Source organism: Mugil cephalus, chromosome 3 (assembly GCF_022458985.1).
Source record: "Mugil cephalus isolate CIBA_MC_2020 chromosome 3, CIBA_Mcephalus_1.1, whole genome shotgun sequence".
In the NCBI taxonomy this organism is placed as follows: Eukaryota; Metazoa; Chordata; class Actinopteri; order Mugiliformes; family Mugilidae; genus Mugil; species Mugil cephalus.
This window is the reverse complement of record NC_061772.1, coordinates 28,578,344-28,603,687: the sequence shown is the minus strand read 5'-3', so window position 1 is coordinate 28,603,687 and position 25,344 is coordinate 28,578,344. Positions and strand designations below refer to the sequence as shown.

Sequence of the window (25,344 nt, the reverse complement as noted above, 5' to 3'; positions counted from 1 at the left end):
TTTTCAGTTCCTTCCTTCCTTCCTTCCTTCCTTCCTTCCTTCCTTCCTTCCTTCCTTCCTTCCTTCCTTCCTTCCTTCCTTCCCTCGTTTGTTTGTTTGTTCTTTACTTCCTTAGTTCTTTGTTTCAGTTCCTTCCTTCCTTCTTTTCTTCCTTCCTTCCATCTGTCCTTCGTTTGTTGTTTCCTTCCTTCTTTCCTTACTTCCTTCCTTCCTTCCTTCCTTCCTTCCTTCATTTGTTGTTTCCTTCCTTTCATCCTTCTTTCCTTCCTTCATTTGTTTGTTTTTTCCTTCCTTCCTTCCTTCCTTCCTTCCTTCCTTCCTTCCTCCCTCCTTCCTTCCTTCCTTCCTTCCTTCCTTCCTTCCTTTGTTTGTTTCCTTCCTTCCTTCCTTCCTTCCTTCCTTCCTTCCTTCCTTCCTTCCTTCCTTTGTTTCCTTCCTTCCTTCCTTCCTTCCTTCCTTCCTTCCTTCCTTCCTTCCTTCCTTCCTTCCTTCCTTCCTTCCGTCGTTTGTTTCCTTCCTTCCTTCCTTCGTTTGTTTGTTCCTTCCTTCCTTCCTTCCTTCCTTCCTTCCTTCCTTCCTTCCTTCCTACCTTCCTTCCTTCCTTCCTGACCCAGTTTCTTCACTGGTATAATTCATTGAGTCCATCAGTGATGAGCAGATGCATCAGAACAGGATCGAACCAGGACACTAGCGCCCCCATGTGTCATGGAGGGATGAGGTTCAAACATCAAACATGACGATGCTGAAACATTTAAAGTATTTGTTCTGAGAGTTTCATATAAGATGGACCTCTGTTAAAATGAAGCGTTAATCTGGTCCAAACAGGATGAAACCGGCTTAACTGAAGAAATATTTAAAATGTTCATGTGAATTAATGTGATCAAGGAGAACTTCACTTGGAGATAAATCTAAAATAACAAACATCTACAACTAGAGTTTAACACAGAACTAACCTCAGTATAACTGTTCTTTAGTTGAACATGTTTGTAAACCAGTGAGGTGCTGCTGTGTCGTCTGACCTCGGTTAGTGAATCGACCATATTTCTTCCTGAGAGCAGTCGTCCAGTCCTCCTCTCTCCCTGATGGCTAAACCAAACCTTTGTGTTATTTACTGCGCGCTGTAACGTTCGGCCTGGGTGGCTGCTGATTGCTGCGGCTGATTTATGGCGCTGTGGGCTCCTCGTGTTGTCTGCAAGTCAACATGTGTGGGTTCCCCTGTTTTTTCAGCGTCTGCATCGAGCTTCTGATGTGTGCAGCATCATTTCCCGTGCACAGACAGATCAGTGCAGAGAGGCACTTTAAGGTCCCGTCTCCACAGCTCCAGATGAAAGCTCGAGGATGAAGGATGTGACAGACCGAGGAGACGAGGAGACGAGGAGACGACAGCTCTCCGGGTTCAAGGAGAGGCTCTGGTGGTTGAATCGGCATCATGAAGAAGACGTCAAGTTAGGGACTGGAGAGATGCCCCATACGTCACAAAGCCTGCTACATGGCTACAGTTACACACAGGTATAATAAGACAGAGAGGGTTTTAAATGTTCCTGTTAATGAACTACGTCTGGTATGGAGGGACCAAATTATCGTATTTATACGATAATATCACCCTCTGTATGATCAATAATTCCAAAAAATCCCATAAGGTACGATAATTTGACTCCTTCAGTACATGACTATTAGCAAACACATACAATGTTTACTTGAAGGTAAAACTGCATTATAAGCTATAATATAGAGCATTGACATCACTTCCCCCTGGAGGCCACGCCCCCTTAGGGGCAAAAACATGGTGAAATGTATCAGTAAATACAGAGAGACCAGGAAAAATGTGGATTATCAGATCAAACTAAAGACAATTAGACTCAACAATGATCCATATGAACTAGTATGAATTTGGAAAAGTGGTTTAGTCTCAGTTTCAGTTAGTTTAACTTAGTTTTAGTTCATTTCAGTTATAATAAATGTAGCTAAATAAAAGATGCTAACGCTAATAGCTTTACTGAGAAGTAGCATTTGCCTGTTACAATACTGTAGCGTTAAAAGGATGATGAGGAGTGATCACAAATATTCAGTTTATTGTTTTATTGTTATTTATTGTTGGAACTGAAATAGTTACTGTCGGTCGTAACTACGACAAAACAACAACATCCACAACCTTATCTGACAGAACCTCCAGAACGTAACTTAGGAAGTTGTTTAAGGTTTGACTTCATCACAAAATACAGCATAAATTAATATTAATACCTGACACTAAATGTGAATCATAACACCAGGTTTCTGTATCTGGATTACAGTTGTTTCTTCTAATGCAGTGATACATTTACTTCTCTTTTCTTTGGCAGATATCTGTAAAAATATAAAATATATCTCTGACTGCTTTTAAAATCTGTTGGTTCAGTCAATCACACAACAGCTCTTCACCTGTTTTTAAACTAATTTTACAGTTTAGTAGAGCTGGAAGGAAACTCTGAGTAATGAAATAGTAATACTGACGAGGGGTGGGACCAGATGAGCATGTTGCTTCCCTCCACCCCTTTTTGAACATTACTAGTATTTTTAAGTTACGTAGTATTAGTATAAGCATTTCTAGTTTGTTGTCTTTTCTTTCCTTTCAAATGTTTATGCATTTGATGCATTTCTTTCCTTCTGAATGTTCGAAATAAACTAAACTAAACTAAATGTAGATGTTTCAAACTAATCTCCACGTTCAACTTTCACTTTCTGTCACTCAGTGGCCGTAACCATGGAGACTGGTCTGGTCTGGTCTGGTCTGGTCTAGGTTGGTGCAACACGTCCAAATCCACACCAATGAAAACCAGGTCCAAAGGTTTCCCAGCAGAACATTGATGCCACAACATTATGACCACTGACAGGAGAAGTGAATGTCATTTAAACCATCTTGTGTCAGTTCAGTCTACAGACACTCAGCGTACGTACACAATCTGTAACCATCTACACAAATATGGAAAAAGTGACGGCAGAGATGGAGGAGGGAGCTGCTCCTGTTTTCAAATTTTTGCGGTGAGTTCGGTTTGAAAAGTCCAGCGATGTTCAGTGGAGCCTGAGGAGAATTAAAACCCTCCCGCATCCAGTCATTTTTCCTCCTTTCATGTTCACTGAAGCCGTGAATGAATAACAGCTTAAACAGAGAAGCTCTTCATACCATCTTAATGTAGGACATACGTCATGTGCCAAACAGGAACTGAAATCACATCCCAAAGAAATAACAAAAGCCATTTAAAAGCTTCCAGATGTTCTTTAACAGCCTGTAATAACACGGAGTTCACTGGGAGACGCGGCGAGACAGTAGCAGATTAAAATAAATAAACCAGCATACGTGAATGTAAACGCACGTTAATGACAAAATGTGGACGGTGAGAAAAATGCTCAGCGTAGGAAACCAGCCACTTTTTAGTGGTGAGAGGGTGGAAACCAAACCGTGCGTGGGATGAGGAGCGGACCCTGGATGGATGAATGGAGGAGGAGGAGGGTTGCAGCAAATGAGATGACACCTGAAAGAAAGAAAGGGGAGGACGTGATTGGCAGACTGGGGTCAAATGGGTGAACCGGAAACTCCCAGAGTCAGTTAGAGGAGGACGGAGAGACGGGAAGAGGAGAGGAGGAGGAGTGAGGATGAAGATGTGAAGCTTCATGATAAATAAGAAAGGAGACGTGGCAGAGATGTGTCAAACAGAAACTGAAATCTCAGTAAATGGAATTCAGGGTTCGTGAAATCTCAGGAACTAAAAGGTTTGAAGGAGTCTTTTCCAGATTGTGACTCATGATGAGATTCTGTAAGAAAAAAACAAGACTTCTCTCAGACTTGGAGAGACTTTAATCAACAAACAGCTCTTTACTGACCACATGTCTGGATCATTTACTTATTTATTATTATTTATTTATTCCTTACATGGAAGTGAACAGCAGAATTTCTACATAACTGCACACTACATTTTGAAGAAGAAAATTAGCAATTAAATAAAGAAAAGAAAAGATGGTCTGACGTCACATACACCAGTAAACACAAACAAACAACAGATTCTTCTTGTCCACAGCATCACTGTTGTCCCTGTAGTCCAGCCTGTTGTTCATGTGGACCCCCAGGTACTTGGTCCTGGTCCAGGTCCTGGATGGTGATGATGGGCTCATTCAGAGGCAGGTGGTTTACCTCCTCCTCCACCTCCGGTCCATCTCTACTACACCCTCCTCACTTCTCAACCTCCACCTCTCCATCACATCACAGTACGTTTCATTTACCCTCTTATTTCATAGACTTTTATTTATCTAAACATTCTCTCATATATGGTTTTGAAATGGTATTATTTATATTTTTGTTTTATTTTATTTTACCCAGCGGTGTCGTCACTCTGTCTTGAAATGAAGGGGTAGATTTTGCTTTGTTTAAAATTACGCACAAGTGGATTCATCTATCTTTATGTACTGATGGAGTAAGTTGTTGCTCTCTGGATAATATTGTTCCATGTGTTATTTCCAGATGTAAATGTTTGAAGTGTGTGCACCCCTGGAGCTGCAGCAGGAAGGTGAAGCTCGGTGACTTGTTGCTTTTCCGAGGAGCCGCTGGGCTGTGATTGGAGGAGAGAGGCGTGTTCACCGCAGGAATGCAGCAGCGCTCAGGTGGAGGGAGAGAGAAAGAGGGAGGGCGAAAGAAAGGGAGAAGGGGGGGGACACAACAGCACCACGCTCACTCTGCGCCGCGGACTCTGTGCGCGCTGCTGGTGGCCATCTGCGCTCCTCGCAGCTCGTTTGTGGTGCACCGTGCGCACTTTGGGTCTGTTTGGACCGAGAGGAAGATCGAAAAAGAAAAAAAAGAAAAAGAAGTAGAAAGAAAGAAGAAAGAAGGAACACAGCTACTGGAGCTACCTGCTGCTACAACCACAGTGAGCTTAGCGCTGGACTCAAAGAGAAAAATCACCTGCCTGGAGGCGGCGACGGTAAAACTCTTAGACACACTTCAGGGACTAAATTAGAATCCTTTCAACTTTGGATTATTCTGCAGGTGGTTTATAAGAAATAGAGAAGTGGATCTTTGCGCCAAGAGAAGAAACAACATTTTTTTTTCTGCAAACGATGCAGATGCAGGTTTTTTCTTTCTTTTCTTTTTTTTCTGTTGCTTGTCCCCAAAGACAAAACTGATGTGATGCGTTTTGGGAACTGAGCTACAGCTGTTTGGATGAACCAAGTCTGCAGCTGAGAGAAAGAAAGACAGAAAGAAAACAGTTTTTATTCGCTGCTTGGACAATTAATTAAAAAAAAAAAGCAAAGAACACACCGAAGGGACGGAGGAGGGAAGGGGGATATGGATGGTGTTGCTGGGCCTGAGGTTTGTGTGTTGGAGCAGCCTGCAGCTGGGATGCGCTGTGCGTCCGAGCCGAGAAGTTTCACATCATGATACGGAATCAGAAGCGCTGCACCTGACCTGAATGTAACACAACGTGAGCCCAGTCCACGAAGATCTACCATGTCCCCGGTACACGCCAGGTGAGAACTTTTTCTTCTTTGGCTTCATGAGAACTGAATCTGGTGACTTATAAGAAGAAGAAGCAGAAGAAGCAGAAGAAGCGTTGAGGCTTTGATGGGAGGAGGTGACAGATTCCAGAGAGTCTATGTGGAGGCTGTTTGTGCTCTGATTGAGGGGAGAAATCAGCACAGGCTTTAAATATTTACCTTGGGTTATTTTACTTGCGAGGAACTGCAAGGCCTTGAACATTTTCTGCAGTACAGTGAAAGATGGGAGGTGATACATTCCAGGGACAGTTGAGTGTTCTTTCTCCCTTTTCTCCACTTGCAAGCTGTTTGCTCTGTGGACTGATTCATTACAGACATTTCAGGTTGGGGATTTATTGTGGTTTTAAACATACTTCCAGTTGTTTTTGGTGCATAATTGCAAAACGTCCTTCACTTGAGGGCGCCTAGTGTGCAATATTTGACTTCTGCATAAAAGAAACTTGAAGCTGCAGATAATCCTGCAGGGCAGAAGTCACATCCAGTCTGCTGGAGGCGGCTTCCTGCCACTGGGTGAGGTAATCCTCCTGCCATATCTGTGATACTGCAACCCCTGACTCCACATTCCACAGATCCTGCTGCACCACCTTTATCTCCTAAATGTCACCGTCTATAAATACAGCGCTCATATTTTATCTAATCCCATCCCTGCAACGGAGGACACAAACAGAGGAGGGCTGCGTGGAGACCGGCTCTCTGCTGCTCACGCTCCTGCGCCGCTTGATTTCATGATTTAAAAGTGTTTTGCATTTGATGTAACGTCTCAGGAGAAATGTGCGCGCCGTCTGTCAACGCAGAGACGAGGGAGCCGCTCGGCTCAGGGCTCTTTTTTCTGACTCTTTGGAGGAATGTTTGTTTGGGAGGGAGCCTCATGAACAGATTTAATCTACTTAACGCGGTCCGCTGAGCATATAGCTTCAAAACGAGGACTCTAATTTGGTGTTACATGCGATGATGTCACTCCGTCCCGCGGGGAGGAATTTCAATCCCTTTCCTTCGCTGTGATGCGAACTTTGAGAAACGAGTTCTTGTTGGATGTTCGCCTCTTTAGGCAGAAACGTCTGCAGAACCTTGAGGTTTGCAGGTACAGGTTCAGAGGAAGCACGCTTTAGTGCAGATGTACCATCAGAGGCATTTACTCTAATGGAGCCCAGATGTACTGTATACACAGATCCTGACCCACAGTGCAGCTGGAGACTAAAGTTCATTTGCTCAGAAGTAGAGAATAGTTTGCTTTTTGATGAATGAATATCAGGGATTGGATTAGGTTTAATATCAAGATTTATCGTGGGAGCTGTAATTAGGGCTACTTCAGTCAAACCTTTACTGTTTACTGTTCATTTTTATGATGGGCCCGTTAACCCGGTAGCAGGAACACTGATTACTCCAGCATTTATTTTGAGTCCATGGATGTTTCTGCTCGGCTTTTCTGCAGATTATTCATTCCAGACAGTTTCCATCCAGGCCTTCGGGTTCTCTAAGGCCTCCGCAGTTTGCAACCGCATGCAAATGTGCAGCAGCTACTGCACAAACTTCCTTTAATGTTGCTCAACGGTTTGACCCTTGTCTTCAGGTGCACAGTCTGCTCCAAGTTTGAAACCTTTTAGAAGCTGAAGTCGCGTCAGTAACTGTCAAAGGACTAAAAATGAAAGCTGAGAGCAGCGTTCGTCGGGCAGAGGTGCAAACTTGCTCCAGCATCAACCTCTGCTGCTCAGTTTGAGAAAACACTTGCAGGAACTTAAATTCTTGGAAGTTTCCATCCAAGCCTTAAAAGCACGTCAACTGTTAGTCAGAAAACAAACAAGACTTCTCTTCCTTGTGTCCTGAACAGGTCACATGCACACATGCGTCACTGCACAGATTTCCTTAATGTTCATTGATGATTTGACCTTTTACCTCTGCAGGTACGTGGTCTGCTCTGAGCTTATTAGAAGCTGTGCAGGTGAATTCATTCATTTTGAGAAGCTGCTAAAGGAGTAAAGCGTGACTCCGGCCCTTTAATTCATCTGAAGGTACAAAAGGTAGAGGCTAAGCTTGGTCCAACCTCATGTCAGAGGATTATTAAGAAAACTCGCAGAACCTGATTCTGATCTTCCAGATCCGCTTAGACGACTCTTTCCATTTAAAATCACACTTTTATTCACTTCACGTTATTTAAAATCTCCTTTGCAGTGTGACGAGCTGAAACACGTCGGTCTGATAAAGTCTTGACCTTTCCTCCTCCATGCACCTTAGTAGCAGGTGAAGCTGCACCAAAAAAAACAAACAAAAAACAAACAACCCTCTCCATGCCGTGTCCTGCCACCACATCCAGTTCAAATAAACACTCTTTCTAGGTCACTTCAAACCAGATCCTGAACTTGACTGACCCCTCGTTCTGTCAGAGAGGAGGAGATGAAGTCAGGCTGTGATATTCCTGATAGACGGCGTCTCGCTCCAAGGTTCAGTCAGATAAGACTTTACTGCCCTTCACTGTGTTTGTGGATTAGCGTTGTGTTTTCACCCGTCTCAGAGTGCCCCTCCGTCTGTCAACGGGATGTTTTAAAACCCTCTAAAAGAATTTCCAGATACGTGATGGACGCGTCGGCTTCGCGCCAGGAGAGGACTGATTTGGTTTTGGTGGTGATCCAGATCTGGGATTTGTGCCATGTGACTTTTAGCGCCCTTAGCTGTAATTATGAATCTAGTCGAGACAGAAACTTGACTCCGGCAGATACAGTTCGGGTCTAATGGACGATGTGTAATGTGCTTTTAAGCGTACGAAGATTTGGTGGGATTAGCTCGTTGTTCATCCTCCCTGTCACTTCGTGCATCAGTCCACATTTCTCATGCTGTGCGAGCGTATGTGACCTGAGAGGTCCCGCTTCAGGCAAAGTGGCTGTAAAAAGGTAATCTCATAATCCCCGAGGTATGACACTCCACCAACTCTGTCCACTCTGTCCTGGAAGGAGCCGTGTAGCGGTTCACACCGAATACCCGTTTTTTTTTTCTGTTATGACATGAATTTTTAACGCTTTAAGACCTGAACGTCCGCCTGCACATAAAAAATAAATAAATAAATAAAGCTTGCGGGATCTGAATTACCGTAACTCACCAATGGACAAAATTCAAGTAATGATGACGCACCACTGCTGTCAGCTAAATACAAATGTCAGTGTAGCGCTTCCAAACACACTGTGAGGTGTGGTGAAGATGGAAAGGTCTGAAAAATGAAAAATTTTTAAGGGTGACCAGACGTCCCCAATTTCTGGAGACAGTCCCCGTTTTGGATGACCTGTCCCCCGGTTAAAGCTGTCCCCGAAAATCTCCCCAATCTTAACTTTTTATGAATGAGAAAAAAATGTTGCGCGCAGACTACAGTTATTACGGTAGCCGGTCACGCTGCTATTGACGTTATATGAATAAATATGTTAAAGTAACATTTATTTATAATATTTAATTATTTTTTTTTTATTTGTTTTTATCTCTGAGCTGTAAATGTCCCCAGATGCAAACCTGTTTTAATACTAGTGTGGAATTATTCTACAATATTCACTCATCATCACAGTGAAATAGTCCATCCTTATTCAGTCTGCTGCATTAATTCCTCTCTCAACCGGGAGAAAATGTTGTGAACTGCCTGAACAAAAAAAAAAAAAAAGAAAGCACCATGATGTGTAATTTTGGTCATACCGCCCAGAACTAGAAGGAGCGAAGTTGAGCAAGAGGCCGAGTCTAGACATCTTGGCATCGACAAAACCAACAACACGACACCAGTGTCTGTCTTTCATTCTGTAATTTACCGCAATCCTCTCTGGGAGTTTTGTTCCGACGCACAATGGCCTTTAATTTCTTTTCTCCTAAAAGGTTTTTACTACGTCTTCGAGTGAAGCAGCTGCCGCGGCACAAAGACCCTCGGCCTGCGTTCAAAGAGGCTGGTTTTGTTAATGCGCGCTGACCGGGGGCCACTCACAGCCTGATTGTTGCGGCCTCATTCATAGTCGGTCCAGATCCGCGGGGTCAGCGCTGACCACGGAGGCTCCAGACTGAACATCTGTTAAAGGTTGCGTCAGTTCATTCAGCAGCGCGCTCCATATAAACACGGGACCCTCCGCCAGGGATCCCCCCCCCAACACTGGGTGGGTCGCAGCTAAATCTCTGGGCGGGGTCAAAGGTCACGCTGGAAGATGTGTTGCTTTTCCAGACTCGGTGGGTGTGCGAGACGTTTTGTGAAAAAAGAACGGCCGCGGGTCACCATGCAGAAACACTTAAACTCAGAGGACCCGCACAAAAAGGGAACCAGAGCGGCAGAGATCTCCAGTCAGGTGTCTCCGGTGCAGACGTGACTCACACCTTCCCCGGAGGTCAAAGGACACATTCTCACCTGCAGCGCAATCAAGCCGGAGCGGCGGACCAGGCTCCGTGTAATTGCACGATAACAGCGCGGACCTCTTGTTTATTTGTGCAGGGTGGGAATGTGAGAGCTACCTGTCTCAGGGCGTGTTTGAGGGAAAGGTTTGCGAGTTCGGTCACATTAGAGGAATTATGAGTGAGGGTGGGGAGAGCGCAGGGAGTTTTAACTCCACTGGAGAAGCCACACTGTTACATGACTGAATGTGGACGGGTGGCACAAAGTGAACCTTATCTGAGGCCTGATGAGCTTTAAAAAATAAATTAATTGGCTACTTTTATCATATAAACAGTGAACATGGGCAGGGTATTTGCATAGAAATTGGTGCGTTAATTATTTTCTAAATAAATATTAATAAATATGATTTATTAGACATATTTTTACATCTCAGAGACATTTCTGCCTAAAATAATTAAAGAATCTTTTTGTAAAACATCATAAAAAAATGAAAAAATTAGTAAATCTGTGAAGGAACACACGTAATGTTTCATTCAGGATGTTAAATCTGCAACAAATCATTATTCAATTATAGATTAATTAGCTTTGAGACTGAGCCATTCATCATTTACTTTGCAAAACGTCCCAAAATAGACAAAAATCTGCATAAAATAAAGAAAGAAAAAAAATCTAAAACTGAGAATCCTTTAAAGCTGGAGCCAGAGCCACAGATGTGTTAGCAAACCGTTTAGTGTTATTAGAGATTTTGAACGTCATTATATTTATTTGACGTTTTTTTATTTGTTTTTTAACGCATTTAATGAGTCAAATATATCCAGCGATGTTCGCTTAGATCTAATGTTTGAGTATTTATATTTTTAAGACCAGATTTGGATGCTAATCATAATTGCCCGGTTGGTTTTGATCTTATCCTGGGTGTTGTTTCTTCGATAATGACGCCTTTTATTTTGTTTTTTTTTTTTCCTTCTTCTCGACTCATGAGAGAGAGAACTAACGTCAGTCAAAACAAACAGTGAGTCTCGTGTTGATTAAAGTCATTTCCCTCTCCCTGCCCCGGAGCTATTCGCTAATGTGCTGCTATAGCCTTAATGAGAGCGGGAGGAGGCGCGCTGACCCCTGCTCTCCTCTGTAAGGGCCCCTGCAGTGATGGGGGGGGGGGGCTCCTGTCTGTTCCCCTTCAGAAAGAAGTCAAGGAGCGAGTGGAAGTGCAGAGAGACGTGATTCAGTCTTTGAGGATTCATTCAGTCATTTTACGGTGGTAGATGCTTTTAACCTGAATGAAATCATTTTGTGGACGGTGCAGCGGTTAACAGTGTGTTTACATTCGAGTTGAGTTTCCATGTCCCAGTTTACATCAGAGCAACGGAGAAAATCCAATAACTGACGGGAGCATGTCCTCCTCCTCCACACTAGGGGGCGATATGTTTCTTTTCAGCAGGTTATTACAGCCCACTTTCTGGTTGACCTATTACGTCATATAATTAACAAGAGTCGTTCATGTGTCAGACCAGCATTTAAACAACAACGAAACGGGTAATAGTTGAACTTTTTTAATCTCTTACGCTACTTATGGTGCAGATAGATGGCGCTATCCCTCAGGTGGTTCTTCTACTGGCTCTGTTTATCTTCTTCTTCTTCTGAGACTGGCTTTCTTTGATGTTTTTGTGGAGCATGCGCACACATGTTGTCCAGTTAAAGTCCAATTAAGGCTAATACATGCGGGAGAAAATTTATTTCCAGTCACTTTTCCTGAGTGTTTTAATTGGATAAAGAAAAACTTTTAGTTGGAGTAACGTGTTTACATGTGCTGAAATTGTCAAGTTAAAGTTCAATTAAGGCAATAATTCACTTTTTTCACATGCATGTGTCCATGTCCTCCACCCTCCACAGTCCAAAGACCTCTACGCCAATCAGCCACAACATTATGACCTATAAAATACATGTTTTTATCACAAATGCAGCATTTCAATTCTCTTTTTCAACTTGCGGGTTTTTCTCCAAAGTCTTGCCTTTTTAATCACTGTGACAAGTGAATAACATCGACCATCTTGTGACAATGTCCTGCTGGGAAACTTTGGCATTCATTCATGTGGATGTTACTTAGACATGTAGCCCCCACCCCATAGAAATGACACTCTTTGATGGCAGCAGGATGCACACGCACAAAAACACTTCAGCAACTCAAAAAAAAGATGAAGAACAGCACAAGCTGTTGACCTGGCCTCTAAAGTCACTAGATTCCTTGGCATCAGTACTTTTCCCCCAGTGACATCCGGGTTAGTCTCCATCGCCCCAGTGACCCTGTGAGGAGGATAACTGGTAGCAGATGATGGATGGATGATAAGTCACTATAGAAGATTAGTGACTGAAAATGCTGCTGTGGAGCATCAAACCTGCTGGAAATAGAACAGAAGAAGAAGAAGTTTAATCCACAACTTTAGTGACATTTTTGACTGACTAGAGTAGAAGACGATGAACCAAGATGTCTCCATGTCTCCAATGTTGCCGTCCACATGTTTTCCAGCTTTGGTTCATGTTTCTGGAAACTCCAAACATGCTCAGAGAGAACGGATTTATTCCAACAACCAAGAGAGAAACCAGAAACATCAAGAGTTTACATGGTTAGTAAAGGTTTACAAAAGAACATCTGAGACATTTTTATTCTGATTATTATTTATGGAACATTTCAGCAAACGTTTGCATTTAATTAACCTCCTAAGACCCAAGCATTTGTTTGGAATTTATCTTAATTTCTTTAAGATCTGTAGGTGTTTAGGATTAGTAGGACCTAAGAGGTATAAAAAATGAGCATCATCTTTGACCTGTAAGTAGTTTTTGAAAAGAAATTTTGTGGACGCAGGGATTATTTCAGTGTATTTTACAATTTAACCAAAATATGAAACTGGACACGATGAAATCCCAACGTCCTCAAACGAGTACTTGTTAAAAAGTTAACAAACATAAATAAACCCTTTGCTAACAAGACAAAAGTGTCCCCTTATGAGGACAACAGCATGAGGACGTCAGGTCTCAGGAGGATATTTTAAGTCTAATATTCATTTGAAGTTCGGCTGGAGAATAGTTGGATAAATTCCCCCACATGTTACAAAACCGTCGAGGTTGAAGTGGTGAGAACTGCAAACACGGCGCCCTGCAAGTCAAGCAGCTCACATTTAACGTAAAAAGATACTGAACATCAGACGGCCTCGTCCATCAGTCATGTTTTATGTTGGAGTCACTTTGACCTTCCCTGTTCCTCCGATAAGAAACTCCCCCATGTAAGGCCGGGGACGGGAGCCGAGGGCACCGAAGGGAAGGGCTGCTCAGCCAAGTGTGAGGGAGATGTGTATCGTTTAATTGGACGAGGGGGGCGACTACTGACCTGAGACTGAGCCAAAAGCCAACTCCAAACGCTTTTGGATCAGCCCGGGCTGAGATAAAAGAGACGGAGAGATGACGGACCGGCTGGAGGCTGATGCGCCCGGACGTGGGAGAGAAGGGAAAGAAATGGAGAAGATGACTCGGGGTGCAGTCGGTCATGCATACTTTTCCTCGGAGCGCGTTTAATGAAAATGACATGTTCCATCCCAAACGCAGGCCCTCGAATGTATGACACACACTGCGGCTGTCACGGCAACAGTGCCAGGAAGCGATCAAAGAGAAGGGGGCTTTCCAGGAATGACCCCGACTTCTCAGAAAAAGCTCTCGGCCTTTGGTGAGTCAGAGGTAGAAAGAGGCTGAGAGTCGCTGGTGAATGAGCCGTGTTTGCCGGGAGGTAAGGAGGAGATGAACATACAGATATGAAGCTCGGTGGACATCTTATCTTATCAGACTAGTGGCTCAGTGCGAACATGTGAAGAAGTTTAATGTTTATGAGCTCAGCGTCATTTCAGATGCATCTAGTGAACGTAATTCTAGTGGACGTCTCCAAAGTTTGCAAAGGTTTGAAATATGTCCGGTTATATTTGGGGGAAATTAAATAAAACAGCCTGAAGAAGATTTTCTTTTAATGCACGGCAGAGAACTGAGGCTTTGTAGAAATGTTTCATCCTTCTCAGACATCCAGGTCAAAGTATACGCGATATTTTATATCTATTTTAATAGGAACATCTGTAAACGTTACTCATTACACCCTCGTATGACTAGTGTCAGTCAGGTAGAGACAGGTAAGTATCTGGAGGGTAAAGAAACTTGTCCTTGTTTCAGCTCTTTATTTCTAGGTTCATGTTTTTGCATTTTGCATTTTTTGTAGGAAAAGTTTGATTTGATTTGATTTTACTCGACATATTTCTGGTCTCAGCGCACCAACGTTTGACAGAACAACCCAAATGTCTAATGACCGGTGGGTAAAAGACCCCGTCGGCAAAGTCCCCTCCAAAGTTTCCTCCTTAAATGGACATGAGGTTTTCAGACTTGTTTCAGTTTACACTCACTTGTCCTGCTCTAAATCCTAACGTTCAGTTTATGGAGAAACAGCGTCAGACAGGTGGTCGTTTAACTGGATGGAGTTTGTGTTGCTTTTAAAGCGGATTGAATTGAAGTGTTTCTGACTAAATAGGGGGCGAGACTCATTAATTCTACAAACCACAGCCTCCAGGATCAAAACACGTTGAATCAACAGTTATTTTAATGTTGAGTCTTCATGGAGAGAAGATTTACAGATGGGCTGTGATACTAGAATGGTTTCCCTAGTGCCAAAAAGTGTTGACTTCTAAAAGTATATTGTTCTGTTCTGGTAGAGACATATTATGCAGATGCAGGTGATATAAGACACGGTCCATTAATTAACCTGGGAGCCGACCCACTTCCCTCGGTGGAAAGTTGGTCTGGAGTTGGTCTCTCCGTTGGGATCTGATCACGCTCCTGCAAAGATCTGCCGGGAGAATCAAATTATAGGTGCCACGCGATGATGGACTATTAAACTGTGTGCAGAGTTTCATTCCAGTTGAAATACGCCCCATAATGCAATTTAAATGACTGCTACTTATAGGAGGCTCGTCTACACACGCATTGTGCGTGATAGCCTCCACTTTTGAAGCTCTTTTGCAGGACATGTTTTTATCCAACAGATATTTCTTAATCTCACGATACGTTTCACATTTCTTGGATCTTATATTTGCATTTACATTTGCTGGGCTGGCTTTCTTCCTTTGCTCAGTGTAAATGTTTGCACGATGTAAATATTTAGCGACTAAATAATCTCTGCAGCAACAAGTTTTGTTAATCGAGTGATGAATTGGAGTTAGTTCAATAAGACTAAGAAAACCTTTATTTGTTCCACAAAAGCTGCAGTTTGCAGCAACATAAAGGGAGAGAAGTAACAAGAATAAAGAGCAAAGTATGTGCATATACACAAAAAGTATTGAATTGCACAGATAATGATTGTTGCATATTGCACAGCACAGAGTAAGTAGTGAATGGTGAGAGTGTTGAACCTTGAGGTGTAATAACATCGCTCATACTATGAATGTTCATTGTGGAGCCGGGCAGCAGCAGGGTGAAGCAGTCTGTCACCACAGAGGGGGAAAACTTAATTACTAAGCCACCAGTGGTAGACTAATCATTGGATTTAGAAGAAAATAATTACCTACAAACGTTGAGTCAATATTACATTGAGTATAACAGAGAACGTATGAAAGATTCCACTCAATCCAATCATGCAGTAAATAAGAAAATGATGAAACAGAAGCAAAAAGCTGTCGTTAGTTGCAGCCAAGAAGAAGTTTGAGCTTAAAAAATGTTTATTGCAAACGATGTGCGTCCTGTCTTGTTTGAGGGGCCAGTCGGTCGGAGAAGCCGCCTCTTTCTCTCAGGTTGTGTGGAAGTTAATGCAACACCGTGGGGGTGAGTGGGAGGGGCCGTGCAGGGGGAAATAATGATCTTTTGGCTGGATGGGGGGGCATTCCTGACCTTGTCTCCTGCCCATGGGGACTCATAGTAGCGCGGCAGCTTATTTATGGATATTATCAGTGACCTAAAGACCTCTGCTGTTTCATGTGTCAGCCGCTGCTGTTTTCTTTCTCTTTCTTTGCCCCCCCCACTCGTCCTTCGTCCTCCGTCCTCAGCTGTAACCATACGTCTCTGTGTGAGTGTAAAACAACGCGGGTGATGTCAACCCTCGACTGACAGTGTTTTTATTTTCCCCGTATGCCTCCAGGAAGCTGACGCTGTGCCAGGCCCTGACCTTTGTCCTGCTGCTGGTCGCTCCCTCCTGCCTGTCCTCCCCGCAGAGCGTAAGTCCGACCCGCTGGAGCGCCTCCTAATATTCAGATCTGGAAAAAAAAACAGCTCCTTTTTTAATTAATTACAGCTGGAATCAGAAAATAACCACAAAACTACCTGCATTATTTTCTTATCTCCATATTTTTGAAGCCGTTGTTCTGCTGACCTGGTCAAAGTTACCTCTCCAAATATTTCTGCCTTAATGATCTGACTCTACTCGCCGTTCGGTGCCGGGCAGGTTGTGTGCATGTGTGGTTATTAGAGCCTGAAAAATAACGAGAATCCAGAGAAAGCTGAGGCTGTTCCAGACTAGTCTAACCCAGAGAATATGAGTGTGGTAACGCTCCATCTGGATTTTATCATGTTTCATGCATGCATCGTGTTTTGGATAAACCCGCAGGCTGGAAACCACATGATAATAAACCCTACCCTCTTGGCTGGTGTACACCGATCAGGCATAACATAATGACCACCTTTCTAACATTGTATAGGTCTCCCTTTGGGGTGGTGGGCCTTCTGAGGGTGTCCCGTGGTGTCGTTTATATATTATTCACTTTCTCCTGTCAGTGGTCATAATGTTGTGGCTGATCGGTGTATATATATGTGGATGTTTGTGATTGGCCACCTTGCACATGTTATTTAAGTTTTCCTTTGCAGTGTATTTCTTGTTGAAGGCCGCCAGCTGTAATAAAGTCGTTCCATTTACGTAAAGTGCTCCTGGAGTTTTGACCTTTCTAGAGCTTCTTAAATATCCTGCAGAGCGTCACAATTAGGGATTTGTGCAATTTCCATGCAGAGTAACTGAGACATTTCGAGGTAGGACCCAGATGCAAAGTGAAAAAACTACAAGAGCACATGAACATGGCACAGAGACGTGACACAAAGCACAAAGACTAGAACATGAGGACGAAAGCGTGAGGACAAAAAAACGAGAAGGAACAAAGAGAAAGACAGAACTATATATATATATATATACATAGATGGACACAGGTGAAACTAATGAATCAATCAAAGGACACAGGGAGCAACATTGAACAGGAAACCAGGAAACTTAACAAAATAAAATAAGAAATCAAAACATGAAAAAGACACAACCTCCATTTTTTAATTAATTAATACTGATAAAGCTTCAAGACAAGATGCTACAGGTGAATAGGGTAAAATATTTAACTAATAGATATCACCATGAAACTTCTCCAGTTGATTACTTACATGAATACAACATATTTTTGTATTGCAAGTTTTCTGTGAATTAATATTTAAATATGCAAATGAGGAGTTTTGTTTCATTTTGTTAACATATTCGATTTCCAGGTATTTACAGAGGGAATTTTGAATATCTCTTTTTATGACTCTATAAATCACAAAATACTGTCAACAGTCCAAAAAAGAAAGTTTTAGGAGTAAAATGTTCTATAAATCAGGATCTGAATGATATATAATAAATCCCTTCTGTAAATACCTGCAGATTGTAGTTAGAAATAAATCTGGAAAGTTTGGTTTGTGTTCAGAGTAGCAGAAAAACTCATTTTTAAAGATTTGCTTTGCAAAATCATGTATATTTTTATTGGAAACCACTATGAACCAAAACCACATCTACTCAAATCCTTCAAAACGCATCATTAATGAAGCAAAACAGCAAAAAGTCTCAAAATAGGCGAGTGGATGATGTTCGCCTTAAACATCGTCCTACAAACACAAATCTTCTCTTTTTAATTTGAAGGGCAGTTGTGCTCATAAACTCAGGCGACCTGCGTGTTGAGTCGAGCAAATATATGAAGCTAATAGACGGATGACAGTGTTTCAACAAGTGGCACCGCGCTGTATTTACACATGCAGTCCTAAACCTGCAGCCAGGTCTCACTTCCTGCCCACTCTGCCCTGACTCCTTTTTCTTTCTTCTTCCATTTGACAGAGTTAAGCATCAGAAAAACGCTACTTTCGGGTTCCAAAGAGGTGAAAAAAAATCCCGCTCATTTAGATAATAAACCAATCAGAGCCCATTCACTTGTTGTTTTCGTGTTTGTCCTCTGGAAGCGCTCCCACACGCCAGCGCTTTTGTCCTCAGACCGCGGCGTCCATCGTTCATCACTATTTGTCTTGTTGTCAGGACACATCCCCCCCATCCATCCACCCCATCCACTCCATCCACCCCCACCCTCAGCCACTCGACTGGCTACAACAACCAGACACTGACACAGGCCACCACCAGCAGGCCTGTCACATCAAACGCAGGAATGCAGTGGATCCATTTGTCTGTTATTTAACAATAAAAACTGTTATTTAGCTTTCGCTGGTGCCATGTAAAAGAAAATTAATGACATTCTGAGTAGAACCAGAAACATGTTGAGACGTTTTATGAGCGGTTTTAGATTTTTTTTATCGTCGCAGCTGCTCTGGCGTTGAAGATGGAAACGAGACAAACAGAATCCCTGACTGAATGTTGTAACGCTGCATTTTTTCCTTTGACTCAGAGCAGCACGCAAAAAAATGTTTTACTCTGTCGCCCTGGTAAAATATAGCTGACGATTTCAAATGAGCAGTTTATTTTTGTCGGCATTTATACTTTGTTTACCACATCTGCACTCGTGAGATGCGTGCAGCTCTTCATCTAACAGCTCACTGTGGCCGCCCCTCCTTGTAAAATACTGAAATAACAAAACACATTCCTCTAAGTTTCTTTTCTAGTAAGAACGAGCTTTGTGATTTGCCAGATAAATGCTTTCAATATGACGCCGTTTGGTTCGCATTAGCAGCAGCAGTCTATCGGCTAAGGTTTAATGATGATTTAGCAGATTTATGAAGCTGTTAACAAATTTGCTTTCTCCACAAAAGTCGCCGCAGGCAAACAGTTCATGAAAAGGGCAATGAAGTGACTCTCAGAGAATCTCTAAGAGGGTTTAATGGTTTAATGCATGTTTGCATGTGGTGCATGTGTCAAGTATTGACCCAACAATGAAGAAGTTATTGTTACTGACAAACAAAATAGATCCAGATCTGGGTGGAGAGCTCCCACTATCCTGAGTTCTGTTTTTACCACATATATAAATACTATATTCATTTCATTAGTGGTTTGCTCTGTGACCGTTTCAAGATTCAATTCAAGATTCAAGGTACAAGGTCACTTTATTGATCCCCACAGGGAAACTGTTTCGTCCAAGCGTCCCAAGAAAACAAGGAACATATATGAACCAGACATAGACATAAGAATTAGAGTCAAATAAAATAAAATAATCTTAAAAATAGAATAAGAATGAGGTAGTAAGAATTACAGAAAATAATCTACAGTCAGTTTACATAGGATATACAGGTAATTTAAAGTGTCTCAGTGTGTGGTTACATAAAGACACTTTTCAGGACACTCTGGGGGCCTCAGGCGAGAGGCACCTCACTTAAATATCCCAGCGTCTACTTACTTTAAATATCTTAAATGAGCCTGTAAAATGCTTCGTAGCCCAATCACCTCATCAGTCATGGAGCTGTGTTTACCTTCTCCTCAGCCTCCGTGTTCATCCATCAACGTTAAAAGGTTGAAATTACTCAGAAAAATTATAAATACTCAGAAATAGTGAGAATTAAACTACTGTTATTTAGTATTAGCATTATAGCATCATTAGCATGCTAGCCATGATAACTTAGTAGTAACTGAGGTAATTATGTGTCAATTATATGTGTCTATCTACATGGACATAAATTACATGAACACATGGGTTTCACAGTATAAATGACGCTAGCTGCTATTTTTTTAAGCCTTTAGTCTAGATAACTAGTTAGCATAAAGCTAGCATAAGGCTAGGCTAACTTCAAACTTCATTCATTTGTAAAGTGGTGTTGGATGTTTTTGAGATCAAGGTTCATATTAATGATGGTCTGACTTTATTTTTCTATATAAAATCTTGACAACATTGACATTTACCTCATCACATAATAGGGAGAAATCAGTTGACATCCAGTTCTTACTTTTAATCTTCTGCTCCATAACTTTCTCTGTTTTTGTTCACGTTGTTTTGTTATTGCTGCTTCTATGGGTGAATATTGGTTAGATGTATCTAACATGACTCTGGGCTACAGTAAGACGAGATTAATTTTAGTCTAAACACCAGAAATATTTACATATCAGTACGCTGGCTTGTGTATATACCACGCTGTGTTGCCTACACATGTGATCATCATCAGATAAATCATCAGTGATAATGTGTCCAACAGGTAAAACTTGACCTGACAAATAAATCAATCATCAACATTAATAATTATAATTCACATTAATATCAGAGCTGATGATGAGTTTTCCCTGAGGATGCTCCACCATGCAATGAACACGTTAAATGGAAAGAGATGCAGAGGAACGTATGGACCCCAGATGGGGACTGAAAGGAGAGAAGAAGAAAAGTGTGGCTCCCTACAGAGATACTTCACACCAACTTTTATGTGTAACTTTCAACGCAAATTAAACATAATTAGGATTAAGTGCAGGTCTGTTACTTCAGGAAACAACTTTAATTCTTATTTTAGTTCTTTCCTGCGTGTCAGCCTATGTGCTGTCATTGTTTGATTATGGATCTCTCTTTTCACCAGTTGCCTTCAGGGTGGAGAGGTTTTTCCAGTCGTGCCTGTCAGCTCCAGACTGACTCTGTAGACAGGGAGGGGTGGAGGTGAGGGGGTGAGGGAGGGAGGGGGGGGGGGCTCGTCTGCTGACAGATGGGAGACAATGATGGGAAAGTCAGACATTACACTCTGTTCACCTGCAGGTCGGACTGAAAGGTCAAAGGAATCTGACTGTTTGTTTTGTGCTCGTCCTCTCTGCAGGTTTTTTTTTTTTTTGCATGGAGTTTTTTTCCCCTTGTGTGGGGGGGTGGGGTGGGGTTGGGGGACGAGAAGGGTAGTGTAAAGGTCAGAGGTCGCTTTCATTAATCTAGAAAGCCGGCCAAAGCCATCTCCAACTGTTATCAACGCTAATTTGAGCGGCGTCAACACTAATGAGGGTAACCTCAGGTGACCCTGCCACAGAAAAATGATGGAGAGTCACAGCAGACGGAGACAGAGACATAACGTCTCAGAGTCTCACTCGGTCCTCTGTGGTTTTGCTTCTTGTCGTAACTATAAAAAAAAATCCTGTGAAAATGTCAGTAGTTAAAAATAGAGTTGGTTTGTCTTGAGGTTTTGCATGAGAGAGTTTTATTATTAGAGATTTATAGATAATAACATGCAGGCAGATTCATTCATTCACTGGTCAAATCATTAGGTACAACAGTGAAAAATGATGCTTTCTATTAAATTTTACCGTAAATTTACAGTCCATTATTGGCTAATAATTTAATGACTTTTACAGTAATTCTTGAGTAATTTACTGTAAATATATCACAGTAAATTACTGTGACAACATCTGTTTCACAGTAATAAACTAAATTAAGATAAGATGAGATAAGATAAGATAAGATAAGATAAGATAAGATAAGATAAGATAAGATAAGATAAGATAAGATAAGATAGGATAAGATAGCAGCACAACAGTGACCAGAAAGAAATTAAAGAAGGTGCATTTTTTTAAATATATTTTTTCATTTACCCTAAATTAAACTGAACATATTTAATATCTTTACAAACTTTTAAATGTCCATTAGAAGGGTTTGAAAAGGTTTGATTGGAATAATTAAGTCAGTTACTGCTGCATCTGCAACATCAGCATGTTTAGAGTTTTTTTGCAATTTACAACTGATTGATTTCACTCGTAAACAGAAGATTTTTCTAATATTTTAGTTGTTGATGGGTCTTTTAGTTACGTCTGTCATCACTGCAACAGGAAAGAGATGGTGCACAGGAGAAAATGAGGGAAGATGATATGAATGAGTGAATGCATTGTAATGATAATAACACTAAAACCACAACATCTTGTGTGGTCGGTGTCACTGCGTCAGGATCTTCTTTGTGCTGAGATGAAGGAATGTTTTAGGACAGTTACCTGTTTGTGTCATTATAGTATTTTCCCTCTTATTTTTTAACAAAATATGATAAAAATTGTGTTTTCTACAGATTATGACGAGTAAAAATTCTTGATTTGACATTTGCGTGTCAAGGATGAATCTAGTTTTAATGTTAAATTATACATATTTAATACAAGACACAGTCATTTTAAACTGATAAAACCGACCTGGCAGATTTTAAATTAATACTCGTTTTAGTTCTTTTTTTCTGTGCACAACAAATCAAGTGCAGAACATGACAGAAACATCCTCCTTACACCACGCTCTGCTGCTCTACAGATGATCTGATTACACGCGGAGTCATCCCTCTGCATACATTTGTAAATGAATGAGGAAATGAGACGAGGCGCTTTAACCCCTTAATGTACAGATTTTATTTCTCTCAGGTTCTTAAAACCTCTCTCTCTGTTAAAATCTCACTTTTTCCAACTCTGTTTAACTCAAACGCAGCGTTTTATTCTTGGATATTCACCTTATATTTTAGGTAAATTATTTAATTTGCACTTCAGCCTTAATTTCTTCATAAGGAACAATATGTTTTTATATATATTTCCTTTGATTCAGACTGAAATATTTAGCAGACCAGGAAACTGAAGGATGTGCACTATAACTTTAGTTTGTGGCTTTGATCAAACCCTCAGTCTTTCTCTTTGCTCCTCTTCACCTGATTCTCCAGACGACTTCGTGATAGAAAGTCAGTCGAGTGTACAAAGAGTTAAAAGTGTGTGTGTTTGTGAGAGTTTTAACACCACTGGAGTGAGGACATTTGTGCGAAGTGAGGACATTTTAGCCGGTCCTCACTTCTTCTTCATGAGGCTGTTCGAGGGTCAAGACTTGGTTTTAGGGTCAGAGATAGTTGTACAAATGTGTGTGTGCGTCCCGGAGCTCCTGTACGAGGAGCTGGTGGGAACGCTGCCAGTTTCATTCCTCCTCCTCCTCCTCCTCCTCCTCCTCCTCCTCCTCCTCCTCCTCCAGGGCACAAACTGTGGAATGTGTTTGAGGAGCGCCAGCGAGATTTCTCTAATCACTTTTATTGTTGGGCTCTGATGCTCAAGATCCGCTTTAAGTTCACCAGGTCGCCCGTTGTTTTTCGATACCACCGACTCTTTGGATTGATTTATCGGCGTAGCTGGATTCTTGGCTACAAATAAAGTGGGTTTCGTTGGAAGTCGTGCGTATCCCCCCCCCCCCCCTCCCCTTCCTCCTACACATCTTTTTTTTTACCCCCCCATCCTTTCACAGTCTCTTCCTTACGTGCAGGGATCGTGATGACAGTTTCCTTTTGCACCTGACGGCTCTGAACACGTCACGACATCTCTGCAGAAAGCAATTACAGACGAGAGCAGAGAGGTGGTGTTTGCCCAAGAAGTACGACATTTAAAGAAATGAAAGGCACCGTGAAAATCAGTCAGACTGATTAGTGAAGGATGCAGCCAAAAAAAAAACTTTAGGAACAACTCAAAAAACATGAGGAACAGCACAAGGTGTTGACCTGACCCCCACCAACAACATTCAACACCCTCAGAAGGCCCATGTCCATCCTCTGAGTCACCACAAGGGAGACCTACACAATAGTAGGAAGGTGGTCATAATGTAATGGTAGTTTTCCTGGAACCATCCATGTCCAGCCTCGGTCCTTGTTCTGTTCTTCTTCTTCTTCGTGTCACTTACCTGTCCCCCCCCCCCTTACCTGTCAGGCCTCCTGGGGTTCCACGTGGGGTCTCTCTTCCGAGTCCACGCCGGGACGTCCCGCGCGCGCACGGAGGCAGCTGCACTTCAGAAACGAGTGGGCGACGTGGAGCGGCTGGTCCGTGTGCTCGCGCAGCTGCGGGGGCGGAGCCTCAGTGCGGACACGCACCTGCATCACCAGGTGACCCAGCACATATATAGATATATACAGATAGAACCCATATACAATAAAACTAAATACTAAAAAATGGCATTGAGGGTTAGTTTTATGGGCAGATTTTGAATTTGAATTTAGATTTATTGGCCAATGAACCAAAAACTGACTTTATTTGACTATTAATTCAATTTTAAATTTAGCTTGTAAATACTTGTGTACTTTTGTTATTTTGCACTGCAAAGGAGAAGCTATTCTATTCTATTCTATTCTATTCTATTCTATTCTATTCTATTCTATTCTATTGAGGGTACGCAATGACGTCACCGCCGCACGGCCACGCCCCCTTGAGTGGCAAAACATGGCGAAAAGTATCAGCAACTACAGCCAGACCGGGAAAAGTGTGGATAATCAGATGAAATTTAGGACAACTGGACTCGACAATGATCCGTATAAACTAGTGTGGATTGGGAAAAGTGGATTAGCCTCAGTTTCAGCTGGTTTCATTTAGGTTTAGGTCGTTTCAGTTATGATAAATGTAACGTTAGCTAAATGAAAGATGCTAACGCTACGAGTTTAGCTAAGTAACGTTAGCAATACAATACTGTAGCATCTGACCGGGCGTTAAAAGGACAACTTAAGAATTAACTTAAGGTATGACTTCAACAAAAAAAAATAAAAAAAAACACCAAGATTATTTTCTGTGTGCCTGATAACCAGTTTTTCCTTTTCTTGCAGATATCTTAAAAAAAAATATATCTTTGTCTGTTTTTCAAATCTGTCGGTTCATCCAAAAGCATCTCTACTCCATTTTTAAATTAATTTTACAATTTAGATGTTATTAAAGCCTATGATTCAAACTAATGCTGCTAATCTCCGTGTTCAACTGTCACGTTTTAACACTCACGCCGTAACCATGGAGACTTCGCTGGCTGTGACGTCACGTGCATACCCTCTATTCTGTTTTATTCATTCAAGGTTTTATAGTCAATAAAAATGTTTTTCTCATTCATTTTACCCTCATTTGTCTCAGGAACACTTCTCCTAACCTCTTGTGAAATAGTTAAATAGTTACATGTATTGATTTTGAAGATGCTTTCATCCACACGTGGCTCTATATTGATTGATCAAACATTTATAGAGTCCCAACTTTAATGCAAGCAATTTAAATATAATGTAAATGTCCTTTCCGTTTCCTAGGAACCCAGTGGGTGGACCATGTGCAGGAGATCCCAGACAATACAAGATCTGCAACACGAAGGTTCGTTTTGAGTTTAAAGCTTTTCACACCGTAGGAAAAAGTGACGTTCGGCGCAGACTGTTTTAGAACAATGGCTGATGTTTGCCTTGCAAGTTGCTCACTGAGGTGTGTTCGGCCGACGGATTGCAGGGTGTGAGCTGGAATTTCGCAGACGCATCAACGTCACCGG

The 25,344-nt window shown here is 41.9% G+C and overlaps 1 protein-coding gene across 1 annotated transcript in view; it reads left to right on the top strand.

The window, feature by feature from the left end:
• The first annotated feature begins 4,685 nt into the window (after nucleotides 1-4,685).
• The window catches only part of adamtsl5 (ADAMTS like 5), a 39,484-nt gene continuing 18,825 nt past the window's right edge, over nucleotides 4,686-25,344 (top strand). Inside the window, exons 1-4 of the mRNA XM_047580779.1 lie at nucleotides 4,686-5,496; nucleotides 16,026-16,101; nucleotides 23,769-23,941; nucleotides 25,115-25,175. Coding sequence (XP_047436735.1) covers nucleotides 5,477-5,496; nucleotides 16,026-16,101; nucleotides 23,769-23,941; nucleotides 25,115-25,175 — 330 coding nt within the window. The 5' untranslated portion in view covers nucleotides 4,686-5,476. The remainder of the gene's footprint in view (nucleotides 5,497-16,025; nucleotides 16,102-23,768; nucleotides 23,942-25,114; nucleotides 25,176-25,344) is intronic.